Genomic DNA, 25,501 nt, shown 5'->3' on the forward strand with positions numbered 1-25,501 from the left:
TTCTGAGCTCCAGCACACAACCCTCATCCCACCAGCACAGCTCCTTCATCCTGCTGGCATGGACTTTCTGGCTTCCACTGCTGACCTCTGGGCCTTTCTGGCCCGGATCCGTAAAAGAGACTGACGTGAGTCCTTCTTGTGGACTCTTGACCTCCAGTTGGACTCATTGGAGGCACTTCCATGAGCTCTGGGTTTTCATCTGGACTCATGTGGGATTCAGGCCCTTGGCTAAATATTCTATGTGTTTAGTGTTGTGGGTAGATTTCCTGCATTTTCTTGTATTAACTCTGGGTGACCATCATAAAATAACATTATAAACTCCATGTCCTGATTGTTCTAATTGATCTCTGCACAATCCCTGACTGCAACAGATAGTTTTTAAAGACCCTAACATGTAGTTAATTTTTATATTCAAAGCCAGAAAAAAAAGTTAATTACCTTCTATCAACTCCACCAGAGTTCTTTCCACAACTTTCTTTTTTTAAAAAAAAAATTTATTACTATGTGTTTGCAGTTTGTGCAGCTTACAATCATATTGGGACATGGATACATGTACATACCATAGCTTGTTTCTTTTTTAATCCCCTTCCCCTTCCCTTCCTCTTCCTCCCTCTTGCTCCAACTCTCCTACCCCATGTTTCATTCTCGTGGATATTATTAATCTTAGTTCATATTATATCACATTCCTTTCCTTCATAAATGGGCATAGTGGCTCATGCTTATAACCGCAGTCCTCTGAGAGGCTAAGGAAGGAGGATCACAAATTCAAGCCCAACCTGGGCAACTCATGACTTAGTTGAGACACCATCTCAAAATTTAAAAAACTAAAAACCAGTGATATAACTCAGTGTGACACCCCAGAACCATTTAAAAAAAAACAGTACCATAAAAAATATAAGAATCAATGTATGCCTACCATTAGCAAAATGACTAACAAAAAGTACATGGATATAAGAATTTGATTAATGAAATTGAAAGCAATGCCAGATCTTTTAAAAAGCATCCTACTATTCCAAAGAAGTATCTTAGTCCTGTTAATCTTACTACTGAAAAACATACATCTATATCCTTTTATTCAATTTGTAGAGAGAAAAAAACTCCAACATAAAAACTAAAAAGAATATCAAGAATGTAATACTGGAGGCCAGGGATTTAGCTCAGTGACATAAGTACTGCCTGGCAAGCACAAGGTCACAAGTTCGATCCCCAGTACAAAAAAAAAAGAATGCAATACTTCCAGTAAGAAAAAGTGATGGTGATATGTCCAAAGTCACAAAAGCCTCCTAATAGAGTTTCAATGGCAAAATTAGAACAAGTAAGCAACGACAAAAAAAGTGACAATGGTACAGCTGCTGTACGACTTATGATGGGCTTACATCCCCACAAACCCCTCAGAAATTGAAAGTATCACAGACTGAAAATGCCTTGAATGCACCAGAGATTAACACACAGTACACTGACTGTAGGGTGTCAGCGGTTTCCCCTTGTGATTGGCCACTGCTGGCATCAAGAGGATTGGGCCACATGTCACTGGCCCGGAAAAAGGTCAAGGTTCAAAAATTCAAGCACAGTTTCTACTGATGACACATGATTTTCACACCATCACAAAGCCAGAAACTGATAAGCTGAACCATCGGAAACCAAAGCTATCTATTAAATGAATACTTAAAAATTATACTGACATAAACAAATGACTGAGTATTTATTTACTAAATAAATGAGGAAAAACAGACAGTGCCATCTTATAATAGGATTCAAATCAATAAATGTATAGGAAATGAAGGAAACAGAAAATCACTCTTAGACAAGTCCCAGAGTAGTAGTAAGTATAGATAAGAACTCTCAGTGGGTGTTAAAATTAACGGACAAAAGTAGTTGAAAAATGGACAAATGAGAAAAGTACATTGAAAAAACAGACAAAAATTCAGGCATTGTCCACAAGGTACTAATTACAAAGGACAGGTCAGATAACTTTATTATGGGAAAACACCTGTTGACACAATCTCAACCAAGTGATCAAAGTTAATACACCAGTAAAAGGACATAGAAACATCATCGGATGCTCTGGGATCTAGAGTATTCATGGGAGGAAAACACATGCCTCAGCCAGGTGTGATGGTTCATACCTGTAACTCCCAGCACTCAGAAGGCTGAGGCAGGAGGATCACTGAGAGTTTGACACCAGCCTGGGCTACAAAGTGAGCTCAAAGCCTGCCCAAACCGCATAGAGAGATCCTGTCTCAAAAAGACCAAAAAAAAAAAAAAAAAAAAAAGAAGAAGAAGAAGAAAGAAAGAAAGAAAGAAAATGCATACCTCACCCAAAGGAAAGGAAAATAATAGAAAAATCCACATAGACGGACATTTTACATCTTTAACGGTGTCAAAGTCACTAAGAACCAAGAAGGACTAAGGAACTGCCACAGATTAAGCAGACTAACGAGACTTGACAACTGTAATTTATATTCTGAACTGGATCCTGGACACAAAAGAAGTACATAAAAGGGAAAACCAGCAATACTCAAATAGGACTTGTAGAATAATCAATAATATTAAAAAATGTTGACTTACTGTTGTATTTTTCTAACTTTTTTTTAAATCCAATTTTATTTCAAAATAAGATGCACCTTTGAATACATCATTTCTAGATATGAGATCCTGGTGTTTCAACCTCATTGTGAGGAATGACTCATTTTGGCTATTGTAATTTTCACATTAAGAGAGATTATCAGGTGATGTCAGATGCAGAATCTCAAACTGAATTCTTATCATGTATCCTGAATTGCAGTAAACAAGGAAGCAAGCCAATGAATGAAAAACACACTTGCTAAAACCCACATGGCACACTGTTCACAAGGAGATAAGCCAGAAACAGAACGAACATTCTGGCCATAAAGTAATAGCCTACAACAGAAAATATCATGCAATACAAAATGTCAAGAACTAAAGAAGCCAAGTGGAATCAGGCTGGAGATGTGGCTTAGTGGTAGACTACACACAGATATGGATATAGATATAGATTAAATATATAAATAATTTTTTAAGCCAACTGAATCACCACATGAGAAGATCACGACAAACAGCTTCTAGGGGATGCAATGTGTGTAAGTCTGGTGTGAGAGGTTTATTATTAAAGGTTGAACTGGTCCCAGTCCATGCACTGGCACTGTATTAGTTCGTATACATACCCAGATTTCAAGTCCGTTATCCTCAAACAATTCGTAGCATCCAGTCCCACCTTCCCATTCCGGACCACGCTAGATATGAATGGGGAGAGCAGAGGAGAAATACGGTTCAAGGCCACTTCTGGGGACATTTCGACTTGACTTGTAAGTCACCACTGAAAGCAAAGGGAAAAAATTGTGATAAGAGTTTACAGAGGCCAGCCTGGAGAGCCTAGGAAGTCCCTGTCTCAAAAAGAAAAAATAAAATAGTAATAAAAAAGAAAATAATAAATAAAGCTGTGATTACAAATGCTCTTCTACTTTGGTTGTACTCAAGAGGCCTCCACTAATGTGCTTCGCCTAACATACAAAACCCCCCATTGGGCTAGGAATCCCTCGTGTATCCCATGAGGACTAAGAACTTCATGGTAATAATATACACACTCAAAAACAAGCAATACCGGCTTGCAATTGTTACTAGAAATTTATTGCTGATATACCTCCCTCAATAGGAACAACTATTCCTACCTGCTCACGGCAACTCTCTCCTGCAGGGACTATATCTTGAATCTCTCAGGTTTAACAAAAGTACCTGACATACAGTAAGTATTCAATAACATTTATTTAATAAATAAATGAACAAGGGCACAAAAGCTAGAGAAATACTTATGGATTGAGATAATACATCCTTAAAAAACTGATAGGGGAATGAATATAGCAAAAACTGAGGAACAGATTGGCAAAAATCCACATAACAAAAATATAGACCTAACAAATATTAAACAACAGAATATAGATCTTTTAGTCTTTGAGTTTAAGGCACTAAGAAGTCTTTATACTTGAAACTACACAGCAAAGCCAGTAAGTCATATCTAAGTTACTTAGAAATTAATGGGGTTGGAGGAAGTACATGAATTCTTGTTAATAGATTTCTAAATGAAAGCCTCCACTTTCAGAGGTCAGTAAGTCAATTCAGAATATCATTTTATTCCTCAATCTTAAAGGAATTCCCACATCAAAAACCAATTAATTTCTAGACAGTCACAATTACAAATAACTACTGTTCCAGTTCTAGTTCTCAGGGGTCATACCACATGACAACATACAAGACACTGCTAAAACAAAGTGGCAAACTAGTATTTGTTTTAATTAATCATTTCTGATAGTAATAAAGAGAAGGACAGCAGTGATTGTTCAAAAAACACTAACATGTGTAGTATATAGGGATGACACCCAGGAGTCCGTTCGTAGTGGTAAACGCTTTATACTTTAGCTCCTAAGTCACCCTTTGTGCAAACATAACACAAGCGCCTCTTCTGGGCCTTCAGCAGTTGACTTGCCCCACGATTCTAATATGTCATCACAAGTTCATCAAAAAGAATAGTTTTGTGTTTTCACGGTTTGATTGTTTGATAATTTTTTCATGCCTTTATTTTGTAAGCTGAACAATTACTTTGAAGATAACACAATATTATATTAACCATTGTTAATCTCTTATTATCTTGTTTTGAAATTCTGTATCATCATTTTTAGCCTTTTCTCGTTTTAAAATTTTAAAAAGCATCTCATATACTGTACTATCAATCATAAAAATCATGTGCAACCAGGCATAATGGCACATGCCTATAATCCAAGCACCCTGGGAGACTGAGGCAGGAGATCTTAAATTCAAGCCCGGCCTGGGGAACCACGGAACTCAGCAAGCCCTTGTCTAAAAATTAAAATTAAAAAGGCCTGAGAATTCACTGTAGCTGCTCTTCAAAACCTGGGTAATAAGAAAGACATTTTAATTCCATTTTGCAAATGATACAGAGAAATGTTGATTTCTTTTTGAATAGTATATTAATCCATATTATTGTTTTTTGTTTTTGTTTGGGGTACCGGGGATCAAACTCATGACTCAGGCTTGCCAGGCAGGCATCTGTGCCGCTGAGCTAAATCCCCAGTCCCCTTGTTTTGGAGATTTTTTTCTTACTTTTATTTCTATCACAATTCCTGAAAGGATGCTTATCTAGGTCATATGAAAACACTAATACTCATTACAGAAAAAAGCAAAAGGACTTCACATATGAAATTGTGTGTTTTCCCACAGTTACTACTATTATTTTACCTCTCAATTCTAAAAAACAAAAAAAGGAAACAGCCAACACATTCTCAGCATCTCACTATCAGCTCCATACTACTCACCCTTCTCTATAATGTCATTCTCAACAACTCTGTTCCCTGGTGAATTTGATTTTCATTTTACCGTTAAACAGTTAAAAATTCAAATCCAGAGCTCTCTTAAAACTCCATTCTTCTCATCTTTCTCTTAAATAAACAGGAATACCTTTGGTGACTAATTAGGAAAGTATCAAGGTGATTTTTCAGCATACATCATGCAAAATGTAGTCATGATTTTAAACGAATGATTGTTTTACAACTAGAGATAAACTAGACTACTGCTGACTTACTGCTGAAGCTGGCCTAAATGATTCACTAGCTGCCCCGGAGGACAAACCAAACTAAAGATGACAACCATCATTCGAATTCAACAACTGTCATGATTTTGTAAATGACACTGGAAGGAATGAATTTGTCTTTATTTTCAGAACAGTCATAATACTATCTTTTGACAGTGCACAATCGCAACCAGCATTAAATCACAAAGAAATGTGACTATTCTAACAAACGGGAAAATAACGTATACTGACTCCAAAATCAGAGATTCCTGAATAGCCAAAGATGATCCCTTGATGCAGTGAATAGGGACATGAATGAGAAGAGTATCCAGTAATAAGTTTTAAGACATTTTAGGCAACCCTATAATAAATCCCAAATAGGCAAAAATTGTGGGTGGCTAGCCTGTTTTGAATGCCAGTTCTGCAACGTGTATTTCCTGACTTTTGACGTACTGCAGAAGGAAAATGCAAAAATGCAATTTTCACGAAGGTCTGCTACCCAAAAATAAGGTCAAACAAGGTCTTTCAGTGGGCAGCCTAGGGAAAAGACGTCTGAAGCACTGTCCAAGCTCTCGCAATTAGGCTAGGATGACAAACACGGAAACGTGTAGCCGGTTGACGTCACGGAACGGAAAGGGGTGGCCTCCTGCTGCGTCATATCGACGTCATACAGCGCACGAGGGAAGTTACACGGGGGACGCAATTTCTCAAAGGGGCAACATCAGGAAAAGCAAATCGGTTCTGACCCAAAGAATAATCACCCTTCCCCCGGGGAACGTCTAAAAAGGGACACTTTCCCTTCTAAATTGTATGATCCCCTTATCAAGCAGAAAAGGGATTAATCCTGAGGGCTTATTCAGGGACCAGAGGGTGAGCCAGATGTGGAGAAAGAAGTCTCTGGCCTTGGGAGCTCGTTCTTGAGGGGACCAGCGTGATGAGGGTGAGCAAGGTATCTTTGAAATGGGGGCCTTCTCTAGAGGAAGGGGAGGCCAACCCACTGGCCATTTTAAACCGTGATTCTCTGAGCCACCTGTGCGATTCGGGATCCAACCTCCCCGCACCAGCCCCAGTTTAGGTACCTGGAACTTAGTCCGATCGGTAACCGGCGACTACGTAGGGTACAGGTTACCCGAGCGCGCCCCCGACCAAGGCACCGACCTGCGCGCGCACCGCGGGCCCGATGCGTGCGCGCTCTCGGGACGCCCTGTCCCGCCTCTCAGGGAGCCGTGTAGCGTGCGCGCTCCCGCTCAGAGGCTGGCAGGGCGCTCGGAAAGGCGTCCCCGCGGTGCCTGAAAGTTTCCTGTCAGTGCCTACCTCGCTGGGGTGGAGGGCCTATGACTCTCTCAATATCGGCAGGGCTGTACTACGTGAGGCGTTGCAGGGAGGCAATTCTTGGAAGAACTGGGGCAGTTGATGGACGAGGTTATTTCGGGCAATCGGGTGGGCGACCCGCGTAGGCGTGTGAAAGCCCCGTATCGTCAGGGAGAGTAAGAGCGCTGTCTCTGGGTACGGGGCTCGGACTAAGGGCAAAGGGCAAAGGTCAGCGTCCAGGTTGGTCTGCTTCACCTTTTAGCAATGGCAGCGTGCGGGGAACCCGGGAAGCAGTGTCAAGAGGAGGTGGCGGCGGCGGCGGTGGTGGTGGTGGGCTCCTGCATGACAGACCTGGTCAGGTTAGTTGGGGGCCAGTAGGCAGGGTACGAGGCTCGCAAACGAGGGTAGTGCCTGGGTGCTGCAACTTTGGGAACTGACTGTGTAACTGTCCGCTGCAAGTGTTTGCAGCCCGCATCTGACATGGCAAACGCAAATTTTGAATTTTTAAAGGTAAATAATAGGTGAGAGGACATAGAGTAGAGGGAAGGTTTTAATGAACTTGAGCCTATTCCTCCAAGACTAATCGGTTAACTTTATGTCATTTTGCCTACACAAACAGTTACAGTGAGGACTCAATATTTTCTCAGCCGTAACTCTATGCAGTTTGGGCATTGTTCTAAACCGGTTGTATAAAAAAAATAGTGAATTGAGCAGGGGGTCAAAATGACCATCACTTGTCTTTCACCCTATTGATTGGCTTTCCTGCAGTATTTTATAGTTACGATTTATTTTTCAGGGTTACTGTCACCATGAGTTACCTTGTGGTAACCCCAGTGTAAGTTAATAAAAATCCACAAACACATTACACCACTAAAAATTATAACCAAATAACGGTAGAAAATACAATATGAGAAAATATTTGAGTTAGGTCAGTAAGATTAAAGGAGATGGCTTTCTGAAAATAAAAGTAATTTACTTCATTGTAGAAAGAAATCTCAAACTTTCCAAAATAACCCTACCATTCAGATTGTCTCATTTTAAAATATTAGAGATCAGCTTTGGACGTATAATGCTATTCTATATTATTTTAAAAGTTTAGGTATACTACAAGAACATATGTATCCTTTCCCAAAGAATAACAAAAACCTGGAAATAAAAGGGCTTTTGGACAATCACTGACCCCACCTGTATCAAAATTCCAAGCCAAGATTTAAAAGATGAAATATAAAATAGGGAAGCGATTCATGGGATAGGCTTTGACAGAGTAGGAGAGTGTGTAACAGCTGCAAAGAAAAAAATTTTAAATACCAGTGGTCTTTATTTTTCCACAAATATTTGAGCTGCTACCATCTCAGGTGTTGTGCTAAGCTGACCTGCTTCCTTTAATGACAGCATAAGCTTTAATTTAATTATACACATTTGGTAAAGTGGCCTATGAATCTTCAGAAAGAGGTCAGCAAACTTTCCTACAAAGGACCTCACAGTAAATATTTTAGTCTTTCTAAATCATGTATAATCTAGATTATTTTTTAAACAGCCCTTCAAAAAGGTAAAAATTATTCTTTAAAAAGCAGCTTGCAGGCCATTAATTGTCAGATCCCATCTAGAGCATCACCAACTTAACAGCCCAGTATAGTATGATGTTACGAGCAGTGATTTCAGGAGAAGATAATGTGGCACCTGTTTAATGTTATATAAAAACAGCATGTCATGTATGAACATGCCAAAATGCAACTCACTAGTCTGTATGGCTAGTGCACACTAATAATTTTTTTAAATACAGCATATATTTTACTCTAGAAATAGTTCCATCAAAAACAAAAACTTTAAGAGCAGGGAAACAGCTTAGTGTTAGAGTGCATGTTTAGAATAACAGCGTTAGGGTTAAAATTCAAAAACACTTTCATGTCAGCAAGCTAAGAGCTTCCATGAAGCTTAACCATCAGGTACAAAGAATAACTAGAGTACTTTCCAAAATTACTACTCTTAGGGCTAGGAGTATACTTCGGTGCTAGAGTATATGACAAGCATACACAAGACCCTAAGTTCAACACCCACTACCACAAATAAAAAGGCTTATTCTCCCAAATTTAGGGTAGTTGGAACAAGTAGAATCAAAGATCCCTTTTCTGTCAGGATTTTTAAAATCTTGTTTCATAAATAGGTTTAGAGATTACTCATCTCAGCCTTTCTGTTTATAGTAAACTGACACTCAGAAAAATAAGAAACTTACATTATGGATAACCTTTCTGATTTGTTATCCCTTGCCAGTTTTTTCCTTTATAGGTCCTACTCTTTACATGAATCACAAGTGAAAATTTTAGTCCCCCATAACTCTCTCGTAATTCCCTAGGCTGTAAAGATCTTTGTGGAATACCTAAGTATAGGATTTTTATTTAAAACCCTGCATCTGTGATAACCTTGGGTCCAACTTTGCTAATTACAATACATGTCATGATTGTAATAGTTTCCTAATGCTGCTGAATCAAATTATCACATATTTCATGACATAAACAATACAAATTGATTAGTTGAGGCTCTAGAAGTCAGAAGTCTGACATAGTTCCAACTGGACTAAAATCAAGATGTCAGTGAGAGTGGGCTCCTTTCTGCAGGCTGCAAGAGAGTATCTGCTTTCTTCCCTTAGCTACAGCAGCCCTCATTCCCCCACTAGTTGTCTTCAAAGCCAGGACAGTCAGTCAGTCAGCTCTCTATCACATGGCATCGCTCTTTTTCCATTATGAGAAACTTTGTGATTATACTGAACCCAACCAGATAATTCAGGACCATCTACTTACCTTACAGTAGCTTATTAGTAACCTTAATTTACCTTTGCTGTAGAACAACATATTTCAGTTCTGAGATTACATTGTGAACATCTTTTTGGGTGGGATCTGTTATTCTCCCTACCTCAGGATTAAATGAAGTGAAAAATTTTTGAGACTTCTAAGAGAACCTTTGAATCCTATCAAACAGTTCATCTTCATATTGTAGAGATGAGGTCCCTAAGAGAGCTTAAATGGTTCATACCAAATCACACAGCCAGCCAGTAGCATAGTAAAGCCTAGAATCCCTATCTCCCTGTCTTTGTTTTTCCATTCTGTCATTCTACCTCTAACTCTGCCTGGTAATATTGCCCTTTTCATGTATAGCTCATTTGAAAGTTTGTAGCCTGTCCATTCATTGTTTTTCTTATTAGTTGATTAGGAATAATAGCTAAGGATTTATAATTCTGAGATCTAAAAGTAGTATTGTCATTATTACTTTATTTCTGAATGTAACTGTAAGCAGCCTAGACACCAGGCCTATACTGTGAAATCACTTTACAAATAACATTACTTAAATAACTAAGCCCTTTGGGTGGCATCCAAGTCTAGCTTTTTTTATATATTACATTACTATGTGCCAGACACGGCTAATTCTATCAATGGACAATTTTTTCATTTCTAGTTTCAGTCTGCTAAGAATAGTAAGCTCTACATAGTAATAAATTTTAAAAATCATTAGCTATGTGATGTGGCAAACAATGGACATTATTTAATGTCCATCTGTATTTATCATTGTCCTTGTCCTTTTTGAATATTAATCTCTGAAGTTTCATGTTACATGTTATAATGGACATTATTTAATGTCCATCTGTATTTATCATTGTCCTCGTCCTTTTTGAATATTAATCTCTGAAGTTTCTTATAGATAAGAAAAATCAAACCTGTTTTTTATTCAAAAAGACATCTTGATGAAAATTGATATAATGAGCCTTTGTGGATGTTTGGTTCCTAGACCTTGATTAATCATCTTCTTAGTCCTTATTTCTTATGATGTCCATTTTTCAGTTATTTATTTAGCTAATTTTTACTGAGTTTATACTATATGCTACGGACTTCTCCAAGTAGAAAAAATACACAGGCAAATATATATGCTTCATGGAGATAAACAATAGCAGTAAAAATAACAAAATACATGGTATGTTACTACAGGGACAAATAAAGCATGAGAGGAGGATGTGGGTACTAAGTTCAGATCACTGGCCATAGAAAGTCTCACTGAGAAGGTCATTTAAGTAAAGGCTTAAAAAAGAAAGGGAAGCAGGCCATACATACACCAAGAATAGAATAACATATGGAAAGGCCCTGTTCAAGCGAAGGAGTCCAGTATGACTGAAGAATAAGGGATGGGAGAGCAAAGAGTGATTAAGGGGCACTGGGTCGTACTCTGGGTGCGATGAAAATCTACCAGACGATTTATGCTGAGGAGTATCATTGAATTTAGATCTCAATAGGATCATTTGGGGACCATATGAGGATGAATGAAAGCAAGAGCAGAGGTGGGGAGACAAATTTAGAGTCAGTCACAGAAATCCAGGCAAGATATGGTAGTAACTTAAAAGTACTGCAAATGGGTCCAAATGAGCATCATTTGATTAGTATATTTTTAAGGTAGAGATGACAGGATCTATTGAGAAGTAAGAGAAAAGACTCCAAATTCTGTGCCCTCTATACCCAGAAAGGGATGCTGAGGTGAAATGCAGAAGATGGTTGTGAACAAAGACTGTAGGGTGAGGATGGGACTGTTTGAGGATCTCGGGGTAAACATGTGAGGGTTACGGTACCTAGATGTCCAGTTGAAGAGGTCAAGAAGAGAGATACTAGTTTGGAGTCCGGAGGAGACCAGCCTGGATATAAATCTGGGAGTCACCAGTGTATGGATAGTGCTTAAAATTTTGAAACAGGATGAGATCATGGAGTATCTAAATTCCTGGGGCCCTTCAACATTTAGAGGATGTATTTTTCATATAATTTATTTCCTGCTTTCCTTTCCGTCTCTCTACCTCTAAAACTTGCTTTGAGACAAGCTTAATACAAACATATTTCCACAATAATAGACTATGATGTCAACTAATACTCTTTATGTTACCCACTTAAAAGTGATGACTTAAGAGATAAAAATCTCAATCCTTGGCAAATCATAAATAATTGCTTAATTCTAAAAATATTTTAATCAGATAGTGCAATAAGTGAATTTAGAAGCCTTAGAAAAGTTTGTATGTGTTTGATATAGTAAAGTACTCTCTAACCTGGATCCCACCAGTAGCCTTTTGACTTGTAGGTATTTTGATCAGAAAATTCTCCTTTAGGGAATGTAGCTCAGGGGTAGAGTACTTGTCTGGCATAGGTGAAGCCCTGGATTCAATCCCCAGAACCAAAACAAAGATACACAAAAAAGTTATAAACGAGTGCATTTTAGTCACATTTTCAGGAAAATAAAAGCCAAAAGAATATTAGCCCAAAATTATATTGTCCCAATATTATAGGAATGTATCATCCTGCATTATTTTTCTTCCTTAAATTGGTTGTGAGAATTGCTTATCAGTTGCCAATCATTTTAACTGGTATTTTAAAACATGTTTGTAACTGTATTTCTTAATATAAAAATCAATTAACCATAAGAAAATTGCTGATTTTTATCCTTTTAATGAAAATAGACATTAAAAAAAACTAAGTTGTGCTGGGTGTGGTAGCACACACCTATAGTCCCAATAACTTGAATCACCATACAAGGAAACAGAAAACAAATAATTCCAGCCCTAACCATTACAATTTTAGGAATTTTCTTTATCCTTCCTCTCTGTTTGTTTGCCTTGCCTAGTGGTTTTTTCCTGGTGGTGTTCTTGAAGTTGTAGTTATTTTTATGTCTATCTAGAATATCAATATTCTTTGTAGGGTTGGCCTGGTGGTCATGAAGTTCTTCAGCTGTTCTTTGTCATGGAAGTATCTTATTTCTCCATCAATTTTGAAGGATAGTTTTGCAGGATACATCAGTCTGGGTTGGAAGTCACTAGGATTTGAAATACTTCACTCTATGCTCTTCTCAACTTGATTGTGTTGAGAAGTCTGCTGTGACTCTGACGAGCCTTCCTTTATAGGTGATTTGTTTCTTTAACAGCTTTAATATTCTGTTCTTATGTTGAATTTCTGGGATGTTGATTATTATATGTCTGGGTGTATATTTTGATTATGGCTAATTGGAGTTCTATATGCTTGACATCTGTATGTGAGTTTCTTTTGCCATGTGTTGGGAAATTTTCTGCTATTACATCTGTAAATAGTCTTTTTATATCATTTGTGTTGTCACCTTTTCTTTTACACTTACTAATCTTACGTTGATTTTCATTGCATTGTCTTGCAACTATTGAATTGTTATTTCGTGATTCCTTGTTATTTTTAAAAGATCTTTCCTTTCCTGTTCACTATCTGTAATCTTGTCTTTGAGGTCTGAAAGTCTGTCTTCACGTTCATTCAGGTGGTTTTGCCAGCTTTCGATGGAATTTTTGATTTCCTGGATTTCTCTTTGAATCTGTTTCATGCAGGTTTCCATCATTTTGCAGTGCTCTTTACTTTTTTTAACTATGTCTTCTTTAGATGTGTTCAGCATTTCTTTCATCACACTTGCCATTTCTTGTTTTTCCTGGGAGATTATTTGTGATCTGATTTCCTTTACAGCTTCATGGAGTTGTTTCTCTATTTCAGTTGCTATAATTTCAGAAGTTTCAGGTATGTGGCTTACATTTTCTTCTATGTCCATGTCTCCTGGGCTTGTTTGGGATGGACTGGAGGTTTAAGATTGCATTTTGCTGTTTTGTTTTGTCATTTTCCTATATTCCCCTAGGGCAGCTGAATGCAAAGTCTCAGTTGTTTCTTGGGTTGAAGATGATTGTCCATACTGGAGGGGGCTTCCCGAGCTGAGTGGTGATCGTTAGGCAGGCCTTACCAGGTCCTAGCGGCATTCAGAGGCTCCCAGAATGGGTGGAGCACACTGCATGGACCTTCAGCAAGCCCCACACAGCACTCCAAGATTCTGAGGCTGATTGGGCTTGCGGGGTAGAGTGCTACCAGGTCCCAAGTGACCTCCAAGGCTGCCAGCGAGGTGGAGTACGCTGTGCAGGCTTTCAGCTTGCGCCATGTGGGCACCAAAGCTCCCAGACTGGTAGGGGTTACTGGGTGGCTTTATGCCATTTATGTTGTCTTTTGATTTTTCTCTAAAGCAAGTTATCTTAAATTACTTGTCTTTGTGTCATGTAGCAGCTGGTAGATACATTTTTGTATGTTCTTTTGTGGCTTTTAAGGTATCTTTGAGTATATGTTCTGACACTCTGTCCTCACATTAATCACTTTTGTTGCCCATACCTTGAGTAGAATTTTTAATCTCCTAGATTTCTGTTATCTTTTCATAGACTCAGATTCTTTTCATTTCTGGTCATCCATGTCTTTTATCATTTTGTAGAACTCTCCTTTTTATTAGTGTCTTTTGTAAGGTCGGTGATCATTTTGTTAAGTCCATTTTCTGTTCAGTTATATCTTCCTAGAACTTGCTGTGCACCTTATTGATCTGGGATTTTTTTTCTTTGTCTTTTTTTAAATTAATTTTATTGGTACTGTTTAGATATACATAGTGATCACATTCATCCTAGGGAATTTGTACCTGTACATGATATACCTTGATCCTTGTTTCTTACCCATTACCATCTCCTCCCTTCCACCCCTCTTTCCCTCCTTATTTACAAGGCTGTTTCCACTTTAGCCTTCCTTTCTCATTTTTTTCTTTGTCCTTCCTCCTCACCCCCAACTCTGCCCCCAGTTTCCCTCTCCTTTTGAAGAATTTCTCCCTATTTCCCAATATCTGTTACACATTTTGGTTCTTATTTACACTTCACTTTCTCACACCAAAGAGACAATGTGATATTTACACATTTGTCCAATTTAGTTCACTTAGGAATATGGTCTCAAGGTTCATCCATTTAGCAATAAATGTCTCAAGTTTATCCTTCTTTATGGCTAAATAGTATGCATTGTATTTTTTAAAAACACATCTTTTTTATTCCTTCATCAGTTGATAGGCATTTGGTTGTTTCCAAGTTTTAGCTACTACAAACTGTGCTGCTGTAAATGGGTGTACATATATCACTGTGGTATGATGCTTTTAATTTTTTTGAGAAGATACCCAAAGGGGATTAACTTGGTCAAATAGGACTTCTAGTCCTAGTTTTCTGAGGCATCTCCACATGGATTTCCACAGTGGTTGAACTAGTCCGCATTCCCACCAACAGTAGAGAAGGTTTTCTTTTTTCTAAAATCACCATATTTGTTATTGATTTCTTGATAATAGCCATTCTTCCTGGAGTGACATGGAGTCTCAGCATTGTTTTAACTGACATCTCTCAAATCACCGGTGATGAATTTTTTTCATATATTTATTTGCCATTTCTACATTTTCATCTGAAAAGTGTATCTCCTTTTATCATTTAGTATAGTTCAGCCGTTTTGCTTTTGATTTCCTCCCCATTGATGCCCCTGGATCAGCTTTGGAGGCATTGGGAGTTTTTATAAACATTTTATTTATTTGTGTCCTCATGTGTTTGGGGAGGGTGATTGCCTACATGTGCCCTCTGATATGTGCAGGTCAGTTATAGTGCAAACACTTTCTTGTTATGGATAAATAGATAAAGAAAATACGATATTTACACAGAGAGAGTGCTACCGTGCCATAAAGAAGGATAAACTTGAAATGTAGGAAAATGGATGTACCTTGAGACCATAATATTAAATGAAATAAATACAACACACAATCTTAAATATTACTCTTACATGAGAAACCCAAAAAATAAATCAAGACCAAAACAGACAAACTACAGGAAGTAGGGAAATAGGTCTTTTTCAGATAGGAAGGATAATCAAGAAATAAAGGGAGGCTGAGAAACTGAGAGGGGAAAGTGATACAAAATTAACTGAGATGTATTAATACATGAAGAATATAGCCATTATGTACTGCAAACATGTACTAATAAAAAATAAAAATACTTTGGGAAACTCGTTAGTGTGTGCTTTTCTAGTAATGTACTGTGGTTGTGGTTAACCACAGGGCTTTGCCTCTGTCCCAGGATCTCACCACCTCCATTTATATTTGGGAGCAGAAGGTGCAGTGTGATTGGCCCAGCACCCATTTCTCCAGAAATGAACAATAGTGTTAATTATACAACATAAACCAGATATTGGCATACAGTAAAAACCAATTAATAGCAACGATAGCCCTGGCAACAGCAACAATAATATAGTCAAAGACAAACTGGATATTGATATACCATCAGGACCAATTAAAGATACTACTGTATCCTAACCACAGAAAAGACATCTATAACTATAAAATAGACACAAAGATGAAGCAAATAGTGAAATACGACGATCAGTATTTACTAAATGTAACAACTGTGCCACCATTCATAATAGAAAAGAATTCAACATCAATAGCATAGTTACCTAAATATCTAAAGATTAATGAAGTTTAATTGTAAAGAAGAGGGTGGTGAATGGAGAATGAAAGAAAATCTAAAAAATAAAAGTTAAGAAAGAGAGAAAACTGATATATAAGGTCACATTAAGGAAAAGAAAATACAACTAGGTAAAAGAAACAGTAAAGAACAAATGAGAAAAATAAGATCAAAGTAAAGAAAATAAGGAAAACTAAAACCTCAAAAAAGAATTTTAAAAAATGTTGTGTTTTTGAATGAGTGGTTACTGTCCAGAGTCTGCAGTATTAGAATCCACCAGCTATGGAGGAGGGATGGTGAATCACTGTAAGATCTATTTTGTTTCCACAGTGTCACAACTTGTGTCTCGGTCCCCAGCTCCAGGCCTCATGCCCTTAGGCGTGGAGGACTTTTCAGAAGTAGCTGGATCTCAGTGTGCGATTCGGAGACTGTGTGTGTGATGCTGGGGTTAAGTCTGGGGTAGGTTTGGCATAGTTCTGGGTAGGATTGAGTGTGCCCCAGTTTAGTGCTGCCCGCTCTCAGGGCAGGTAGTCTGGGTGGAATATGAGGGACAGAAAGAGGGCTGCTGGGGTCCCCTGCTGCTTCACTGCTGTCTTCTCCCTGCCATGAACTCTCTGTCCTGTGATGCCCTCTCCATGCCACCCTGCCTTGGAACCAGCCCGTTACAGATTGAAACCTCTTCAAACTGTGAACCAAAATAAACCTTTTCTCCTCCAACTTTGGGAGTTAGGTATTTTGTCTCAGCAATGAGAAAAGTAACTGAGATATGTTTTGGTATGTGAATGCCAAACCTGAGCATACCTTTCTCCCTGGGTTTCGTTTATTAGAAGTGTCTGCCCTACAGCGCTCCCAGTCTCCATGCCTTCTGTGCATACGCTTCAGGCTGTAGCAGTTATGCAAGCTAAGGTGTATCCTTGCTCACCTTGGTAGATGGGGAGAGTGAGCAGACCGCTGAGTTCTGTGCGCGGGGTGTCAAGCAGACCACGGGACTTAGTGTAAGCACTTTCGGACTGAACCGCGTCTGAATGCCACACACAGCCATCCTGGGTTCTCACCCCCATGTGCTTCCTGGCCCGAGCTTGAACTTCTTGGGGGTGGTGAGGTCTAGGTCTGAAAGACTCTGTAACTGTCTTTTGCCAGCTCTCACCCAATCACTATGGTAGGGTGAAACCCTGAGCTATAGTTGTTCTGAAGTTATTCTGTGGCTCTGTCTTAATTAACCAGAATGGCTCCTGATTAACCCTCGCAAGTTCTGCTGGCACCGCCCTGGGCTTTTTCTCCAGTTCTAGCCTGCCATGCTAAAAGAGTCACTTTCAGAGTAAAGCCTCATGCTGTGTTTGCAGCTGAATAGCTGTGGGCTTTCTTGGGGACCCTCACTGCTGCCACTGTTCCTCCCTGGAGCTGCCAGCACTCTCCGCCTTACCTCGAATCAGGAGGAGTGGTGGGCAGCTTTCTGGCTTCGTTCTTTTCTCTGTGTTGTGTTCAGTTTCTGCATCTTCTCTTAGTTTCTAGTTTTCCGATCAGCTCCTTCCCAATTCTGGGAGATCTACTGGGTTTTTTTATTTATTGTTTTTTATTTGTTTGCTTGTTTTCTTCCTCCTTGTTTCCTAGGTATCTAAATTCCAGGTTCCCGAGGTGGTATACAGCATTTCACTGCTGGTTCTACCTCACTGTTTTTTACCTTAAAGACCTGATTAGTCTCTGGTTTTTAAGTGATCTTTTTAAAATACTATTTAAATGAATATTTGTCATGATTGAGAAAACACTGACTTTCACATAAAATGGCTGTTAGCTTTTTGTTACTATGACAAGATACCTGAGATAAACAACTCAAAGAAAGAATTACTTGACTCACAGTTAAGAGAGATGTAAGTCCATGAACAGCTCCCTGTTGCTTTAGGCCTGTGGCAGGGCAGAAACACAGCTGAAGGACATAGCAGAAAAAAACACTTCACCTCATGATGACCAAGAAGCAAAGAGGGACAAACAGAGAGGGCACAGAGGGCCTGCAGAGCCGTCCCCCCAGCGACCTGCACCGTCCAGTCAGGCCCGCCCTCTGATAGTCTGTTGAGTGTGAACACGTCCACACATTCATCTATGAAGTTAGAGTCCTTAACATCTAGTCACTTCCCAGAAGCACATCAGCTGACATCCTGGCCTACAGTAGAATGCTGTATGCCTCTCAGAGGACATTTTAGGTCCCAACTGTAAGAGTACACAGAGTGTTTTAAATACTATAGCAGTGAGTCACAAGAACTGAGTTAATACTCAGGATAAAACAGTATTTTTTAATTCTCACTTTCTCACAGTAATGCCTACCCTATGCTTTTCTTACAGAAATATTAAGTTCAAATATAACTAGTTCTTGAATATTCACAATGATGGGAATGCAAAAGAAGCATGATCGCCAAGACCAAAAATAGTAGATAAATTAAAATTTAATAATTCTAGAATACATTATTTTTCTGATGCTGATTTAGCCTTCTAATTATATTTTGTTTAGGATAAAATTAAAATCCATTTTTATTTCTTTAAACTATACCAGCAGATGGTAGGAAGATGTAGCCCAGATAATTATAATGTGTGATGACAGAAGTCATTTTGGAATTTAAACTTTAATTAATTGGCAATATTGGAAAGAAAACATTGGTTCTGTAGTTGTCACTATTATTATTATATAAGTTCATACTTGTCTTCATCAGAAACTGTAGCAAATTCTTGTCTTACTAGTCCCCTTTTTGCAATATTTTTCCTCATCATAATTTTCCCAGTTTTTATTACCGCCTCACATATGTTTGTGATCGTTTTGTTTTCCAGCCCCTGCGTCTCCATCCCTTATACATGCATGTACGTTTTTCCTGCCTTCTCTTCCCATAGCGTTCAGCTCCAAAATTAACTTACTGCCCCTCTCCTACCCAAGTTTCTATTCTTTCTCCAAATCTAGTCTCAGTCGGCAGTAGGAAGGTACAGGTGGATGTAGTGTTCACCACCCTTCCACTCCTGGCATACGTAGCGTGAAGAATGGGCATGGTGGCAGAGGTTTCAGTTTATGGTCAGCTTGCTCCAAGGCAGGAACACCATGGCAGAGAGGTGTCATAAAGAAAGCTGCTCACCTCATGGCAACCAAGAAGCAGCAAAGGGCCAGCTACCAGAACACACTCTTCCAGGTAATGCCCCCAGGTACCAGCTTCACCAGCCAGGCCCTCCTTAGTAGGTCAGTGAGCTATGAACTCAGCAGTGATTAACCCGAGAGGCTAGTACCCCTCCGTACGTGAACCATTGAGTGACACTTCATATTTAAACCATGTCATGTACATACATGTATGTGTATATATGTCCAAAAATAGTTGTTGACATTAGATATTATTTTTAAATAGATTTTTAATATTTTGAACTGTGTTGCCTCTCCAACCCCTCTTATTCCAACCTCCATGCACATTGGAATAATAAAAACAAGGTGCCCCTGTTTGTCCCCATTCTGATGATTCCTTCTGGGCTAAGAGTATTAAAGCTTCCATCACATCCCACTATTCCATTCTGGAAATGGGTAACTGGTTTACTTTTCTCCTTAAGCTGTAGTCTTTCACAGCCTCTTTCCTTGCATTCAGTCCATTGTATTATTAGGTTTATAGGCATCAGCTAGCCGGGCTTTCTAAATGTTTCTTTTAAGCTGTAAACTATTTACTCAAAAACATTTACTACTGACCATTTTATAGTGGCTCTTATTTCATACTTGTCTTCTCAAAATAAACAACTGGGAAATAACTGTTTCAAGTATTAGAAAATAGGCAACACAGAATGTTATCCAAAAGAGAAAGGAAACAAGCCAGGTGAGCCCAGGAGGTATATTCCTGACCCTGGCCTAGAGGAGGAGCTCAGGAAAGCATGATGGTATCAGTGAGTTAAGAAAACAGCTCACAGTTTAGAGAGGCTGAAGAGGCCAAATTTGTTGGAAAGTGTCCTGGAGATGGCGCTAATCAAGGAGCTTAGAAACCTGCTGCAGATTCCCTGAAATCTTGTTCCGTACTAAAATAGACACACATAGAGAAACTACACAAAGCCCGCAACTACTAAAGATCTGTAAACTGAACATTTCCCAGAAATTACACAGGAAGAGAGATGTTGGGTTCTGTCTAGCCAGAGACATGGTTGAACCTCCAAAGCAATCAGTGGAGATCCCAAAAGGACAACTTAGTAAAAGGGGTAGTTTACCCTCCAGTAGAGCCAACACAAAACCTACGTTAATAGATCTCAACAACAGTTTAAAAGGATCAAGCTAGTCCACAGTTTGCCTTAACTACTTGGAAAAACAAAGTTCAACACTGGAAAACAGTAAAATTAAGATGCTCAACAATGTAACATTTGCAATGCTCAGCATCCAGCTAGAAGTCATAGACAAACAAAGGTGCAGGAAAATATCCATAACCAAGGGAGGAAGAAAGATAACCAATAGTGGGAAATACCGAGTGGTGGAATTAGAGACTTTCAAAGAGCCATTATAAATACGGTTAATGCAAAGCATGAACATGAGAAAAATGGAAGACGTATAAAAGAACAAAATGGAGACAGGAAATAAAAAGCACAAATATTTGAAATTAAAAATTCACTAGACTCAGGGGCCAGGGATATAGCCCAGCGCCACAAGCATCTGCCTAGCAAGGACAAGGTCATGAGTTCAGTCTCTGGTACCAAAAAGAGAGAGAGAGAGAGAAATGTATTGGACAGGTCTAACAGCAAATTAAATATAAGAAGGATTAAGTGAATTTAAAGACATAGTGATCTGATTGGAGCATAAAGGAAAACATCTGCAGAGCCTCTGACCTGTGGGGCAAAGGCTCTGAAGAGTATAATTGGAATCCAAGAAGAAAAAGAAAGAGACCTCCAAAAATATTGAAGAAATAATGATTGAAAGTTTTTTAAAATTTTATGAAAACCATAATTGAGAGATGAATTTAGTATAAGAATTTCATTGAGCACCAAGATAGATAAACACAGTGCAAGCCACACCAAAGCCCATTCTAATCAAATTCAGTGAATCCTAAACACACACTCTCACAAGCAAGGTAGGGGCACATAACATATAAGGGAACAAGACTGATGCAGACCTCTTGTCAGAAACTGTGCAAACTAGAGGAAAATGAGATATTTAAGGTGCTTGGCAGCCAACATAGATTGTGTATCCTTAATATGAAGCAGAAATAAAGACTTCTCGAAAAACTGTAATAGAGTTTATCACCAGAAAACTCCTGCAGTTGTACTGCAAGCAACCTGGGAGGGGAGTCATTTCTTTCTACAGCACATTCACAGTGTAGACTGCCTACCCATCAGCCGCATAGTAGACATCTTTTTTAGTTAACAGACGAAGTATTAGTAAACAGTCATAGTATTGCTGCTTGTATTCAAGTAATTTTATTTTGCTTAGTATTGGCCTCAAAAGTGCAAAAGTAGTTATGCTGGCAGGTTTTTATAATGTTATAATTATTTTATTGTTACTCTACTGTGTCTGATTTATGAGGGTGTGTGTGTGTGTGTGTTTAGGGAAAAGTATAGTAGTATATAAGCTGAACTTGGTATTGTCTGTGGTTGCAGCCATCCCAGTGGGGGTTCTGGGACATACTCCCCATGGATAAGGAAGCAGTACTGAATTAAAACATCTGTAGCCAGGCATGGTAGCGCACACTTGTAATCATAGCACTCAGGAGGCTGAAGCAGAAGGATCACCATGAGTTCGAGGCCAGCCTAAGCTCCATAGTGAGTTCAAAGCCAGAGTAAACTACATAGTGAGACTGTCTCAAAAAAAAAAAAAAACCTGTCTGTGAGCAGAAACTTAACTGTTTCTTGTCATCATGGATGAAGCAGGGTGGGGATATCTCCTGTTAGGCAATCTGCGGAGGCCTTCTTGAAGAGGTAAAATTGACCAAAGATGTGACAGAAGCCTTGTGGGACCATAACACAGGAGAAGACCACAGTGTACTCATCTTTATTGTCACTCCTTTGCCTGGCACCCTTTCCTCACACATGAGTAGATTTTAAATAAATAGAAGTCGAGGATGTGACACCAAAAACGGCTGGCCACTTCTGGGTACAGTGCTGCCCATAAATTTGAACGTAGCTGAATCTAAAACAAAATGACTTCTTAGCTAGTAAAAAGTAAAGGTTAGAAATCAGAATTGGTTGAGAACTATTGTTAGAGCATGCTTGTCATCCCAGCATTCAGGAGGCAGGAAAGTCAGGGTGAGTTCAAGGCCAGCTTGAACTACATAGTGAGAGCCTGTCTCAAAAAAAAGCTCCACCAAAAAAGAACTATGCAAAGCATAATTCATGTCTCATTTCTGTAAATCACATATGTTCAGCAAATTTAGGTTGGGGACCGCAGAATGAGCTTTATTTTTATTTTTATTTTATGTGCTGAGAATTGAATGCAAGTCCTTTTCCCCAGGCTGAGCTCCAACTTGTAGTTCTCCTGCCTCAGCTGCCTCAGCTGTACAGGGATTTAGAATGCTTTTTTTTTTTTTTTTTTTTTTTTTTTCATTATTGGAGATTACTGAACCCAGGGCCTTTGCTCACAGCTACATTCCCAGCCCTTATTTTATTTTGAGACTGGGTCTAAGTTGCCAACACTGGGCTTGAATTTGCATTCCTCATGCCTCAGCCTCCCGGGGTGCTGGGGTTAGAGGAGTGCATCAGCCAATTTAGTGTGAATTTTTATTTGAGAAATTAAGATCTTTTTTACAGAGATACAAATAAATGTTACTAACTTTATTTTTTAAATTTTTATTAAAGAATTATACATATTTATGGGGTACAAAGTGATTTTTCAACTCATTTTGTAATGGTCAGCTCAGAGTAAATAGTGTTTTTGTCACCCCAAGTACTTACCACTTCCTTCATGACACTCTTTGGAGGTATTTTCAAATCTACAATGTAGTTTTTCATAATGATTACCTACTGGAACACCAGAAATTGTTCTCTGTCTAATGGTAACACTACGCAGTAACCAGTGTCTCCCCTTCCCTCCACCTCCCCCCTCCAGCCTCTGGAAACCACCGTTCTACTCTACTGCTGTGAGTTCCTGAGATTCCACAAATAAATGAGATCATTTATCTCTCTGTGCCTAGCTTATTTCACTTACCATAATGCCCTCCGAGTTCATCCCTATTGTTGCAAATGACAGCTTGATTTTGAAATTACTCTCACCTTTTAATGTGACATACGCAAATGCTGAGAAGAACAGATATGGTTGAAGAATACAGGGCGTAGGAATAATAAATTAGAGTAATGAACTTTAATTGGGTATAAACTAATGTACAATCTCCTATTATGGAGACTGACGGGATGTTAGAGGCGTGTAGCCAGAAAAAGGAAAAGCTGATGGAAAAACCAAAAAGCAAGACTGACTTAGCTTTTGGCCAGTCAGTATTAATGTCACCATTAGGTTGAAGGACTTCTCGTCCAGTTCTCACCAGGTCATTCCTTCCTTTGGTTGGAATAATTTCTAAGGTCGCTAACAACCACCTCATTGTCAAGAAGTTAAAAGCAATTGATAAGTTGTTCTGGTAACACCTGTCAGTGAATTAACTCAGAGCACAAAACCCAGCCGTTTCAGGAGTTGACAAGTATTATTAAACTGTTTTTTCAAGAAGAGAAGCTGGTTCAAAGAGGGAAAAGCTGTCAAGGTAATATAATCAGTAAATGGTTCAGGCCTCCTGCCTCAAACTCCAGGCTGTAGCCACGAGGCTTGTGGCAAGGAGGACTACAGGGCCGTCCAGGAACAGGGGTCACTACTCCTTTCTCTCCGACTCAAGCACACAATGCTTTTTAAAATTATGAACCTGTCTTCCATTCAACGACATGTGTTAAGCCAATTCTGTTTGAGTTTTACCCTCAAAGGTTTTTTCTCTTAATGTTTTTTGAACCTAAGGTCGGGGCCTTCACACTGAGCTACATTCCCAGCCTTTTTGAGACAGGTTCTTTCTAAGTGGCCTGGGCAGAACTCAAACTTGCAGTCTTCCTGCCTCAGCATCCCAAGTGCTGGGATTATAGGCTTGCATCACCACGCCCAGCCTGTTTTCACTTTTAAATGGTAGCAAGTGTTTTGTTTTGTTACCAGTACTCGTTTTTTTATTTTTCTTTTCCTTTGAGCCCTTGAAGCTGTGTTCAGTGCCCTGCTAAACTTCACGTTTGAATTAGGGCAAATCATAGACTCCTTACATCCAGGGGGTTGTGCTCTGTGCGGGTCCTTTCTTAACCCTGAATATAATCTGGTTTCATTAGGGAAAAATGTCAGGAAAGCCTAATTCAAAGAAAATTAGGATTTATAATTCAGAAATGCTTCTGCCTGTTTGTAATTAACTTTCTAGTTGCTCTCTTCTCCACTTTCTAAATTTACTTTTTAAAAAAATTAAACATGCAATACATGTTTAACACTGCAAACATGCAGTGTTTTACTTTGTTTTGATTTTTGTATTTGATTGTTTGTGAAACACGGTTTTGCTATGTAGTTCAGGTTGACCTTGAACTCACCAACTATCCCAGGCTGGCCTCCACTCAGGGCAGTCCTGCCTCAGCCTCCCAAGGGTCAGGACTATGGCCATGGGCCACCATGCCCAGCTGTCTTAGTCTTTTTAAAAAGAAGCAGAGTGTAAGACAAAGACTTAAGTCCACACGTTCTATTCAGCACTATACTAGAGGAAGCAAGAACAAGTGGCAGAGATCAAAACAGGAAAAAAAAAAAAAAAGACCCCTTTATAAAGTCACTTGATGTTCTTGAGTTGGCCACACCTCCAAGAAACTGGTAGTTCAGTCCTTCAGGACAGCCTGAAGAACCACAGCACAGAAACAAAGAAGCCCTGCAATAGGAAGAACACAGCACGGGGCCAGAATCGATTGGGCTGCACCTACAAGGAGCCAGTCAGTGCCCATGAAGAATGTGTACTTAGGAAATAAGATCGCAAGAGCACACTAATCTGCAGTAGTAACAGTGGTGTACCATAATGCACTTACACAGTCTTGTGATAAGAATGTAAAACAAAACATGAACTGTCTGGCTCCCACCTTTTCTGTGGACACATTTCACTTCCTATGCATTTACATACACATTTGACGCATGACATTCCTACCAGCCATGCGCTGACCGCATACACAGTGATGGTCCCCATAGGAGTACATGGCCATCAGGGCTGGGGATATGGCTCAGGGGCATAAGGGCCTTGCTGGCAAGTGCAAGGTCCCGAGTTCAATTCCTGGTTCCAAATCAAAAACAAAAA

The 25,501-nt window shown here is 39.1% G+C and overlaps 2 protein-coding genes across 12 annotated transcripts in view; one reads left to right on the plus strand and one right to left on the minus strand.

The window, feature by feature from the left end:
- The window catches only part of Babam2 (BRISC and BRCA1 A complex member 2), a 383,627-nt gene extending 376,786 nt beyond the window's left edge, over positions 1-6,841 (minus strand). For 4 of the 7 annotated variants that reach the window (XR_010040993.1, XM_063230472.1, XM_063230468.1 and 1 more), the window contains exons 1-2: positions 6,682-6,841; positions 3,186-3,337 (exon numbers count right to left, since the gene is read on the minus strand). Coding sequence is in view for 6 of the 7 variants with exons in the window: in XM_063230472.1 (XP_063086542.1) it covers positions 3,186-3,313 (128 nt within the window). In the remaining variant the exon portion in view is untranslated. The remainder of the gene's footprint in view (positions 1-3,185; positions 3,338-6,681) is intronic. The other 3 variants (XM_063230452.1, XM_063230445.1, XM_063230442.1) reach the window with 1 other exon arrangement.
- The window catches only part of Rbks (ribokinase), an 87,103-nt gene continuing 68,125 nt past the window's right edge, over positions 6,524-25,501 (plus strand). Inside the window, exon 1 of one of the 5 annotated variants that reach the window (XM_063230493.1) lies at positions 6,524-6,542. Coding sequence is in view for 4 of the 5 variants with exons in the window: in XM_063230488.1 (XP_063086558.1) it covers positions 7,178-7,272 (95 nt within the window). In the remaining variant the exon portion in view is untranslated. Of the gene's footprint in view, positions 6,543-7,086; positions 7,273-25,501 lie in introns of those variants that run through there. The other 4 variants (XM_063230488.1, XM_013155955.3, XM_063230504.1 and 1 more) reach the window with 4 other exon arrangements.

The sequence above is a fragment of the Cavia porcellus genome, unplaced genomic scaffold (genome assembly GCF_034190915.1).
Source record: "Cavia porcellus strain 051 isolate PalLab524CR breed Dunkin Hartley unplaced genomic scaffold, mCavPor4.1 scaffold_1, whole genome shotgun sequence".
In the NCBI taxonomy this organism is placed as follows: Eukaryota; Metazoa; Chordata; class Mammalia; order Rodentia; family Caviidae; genus Cavia; species Cavia porcellus.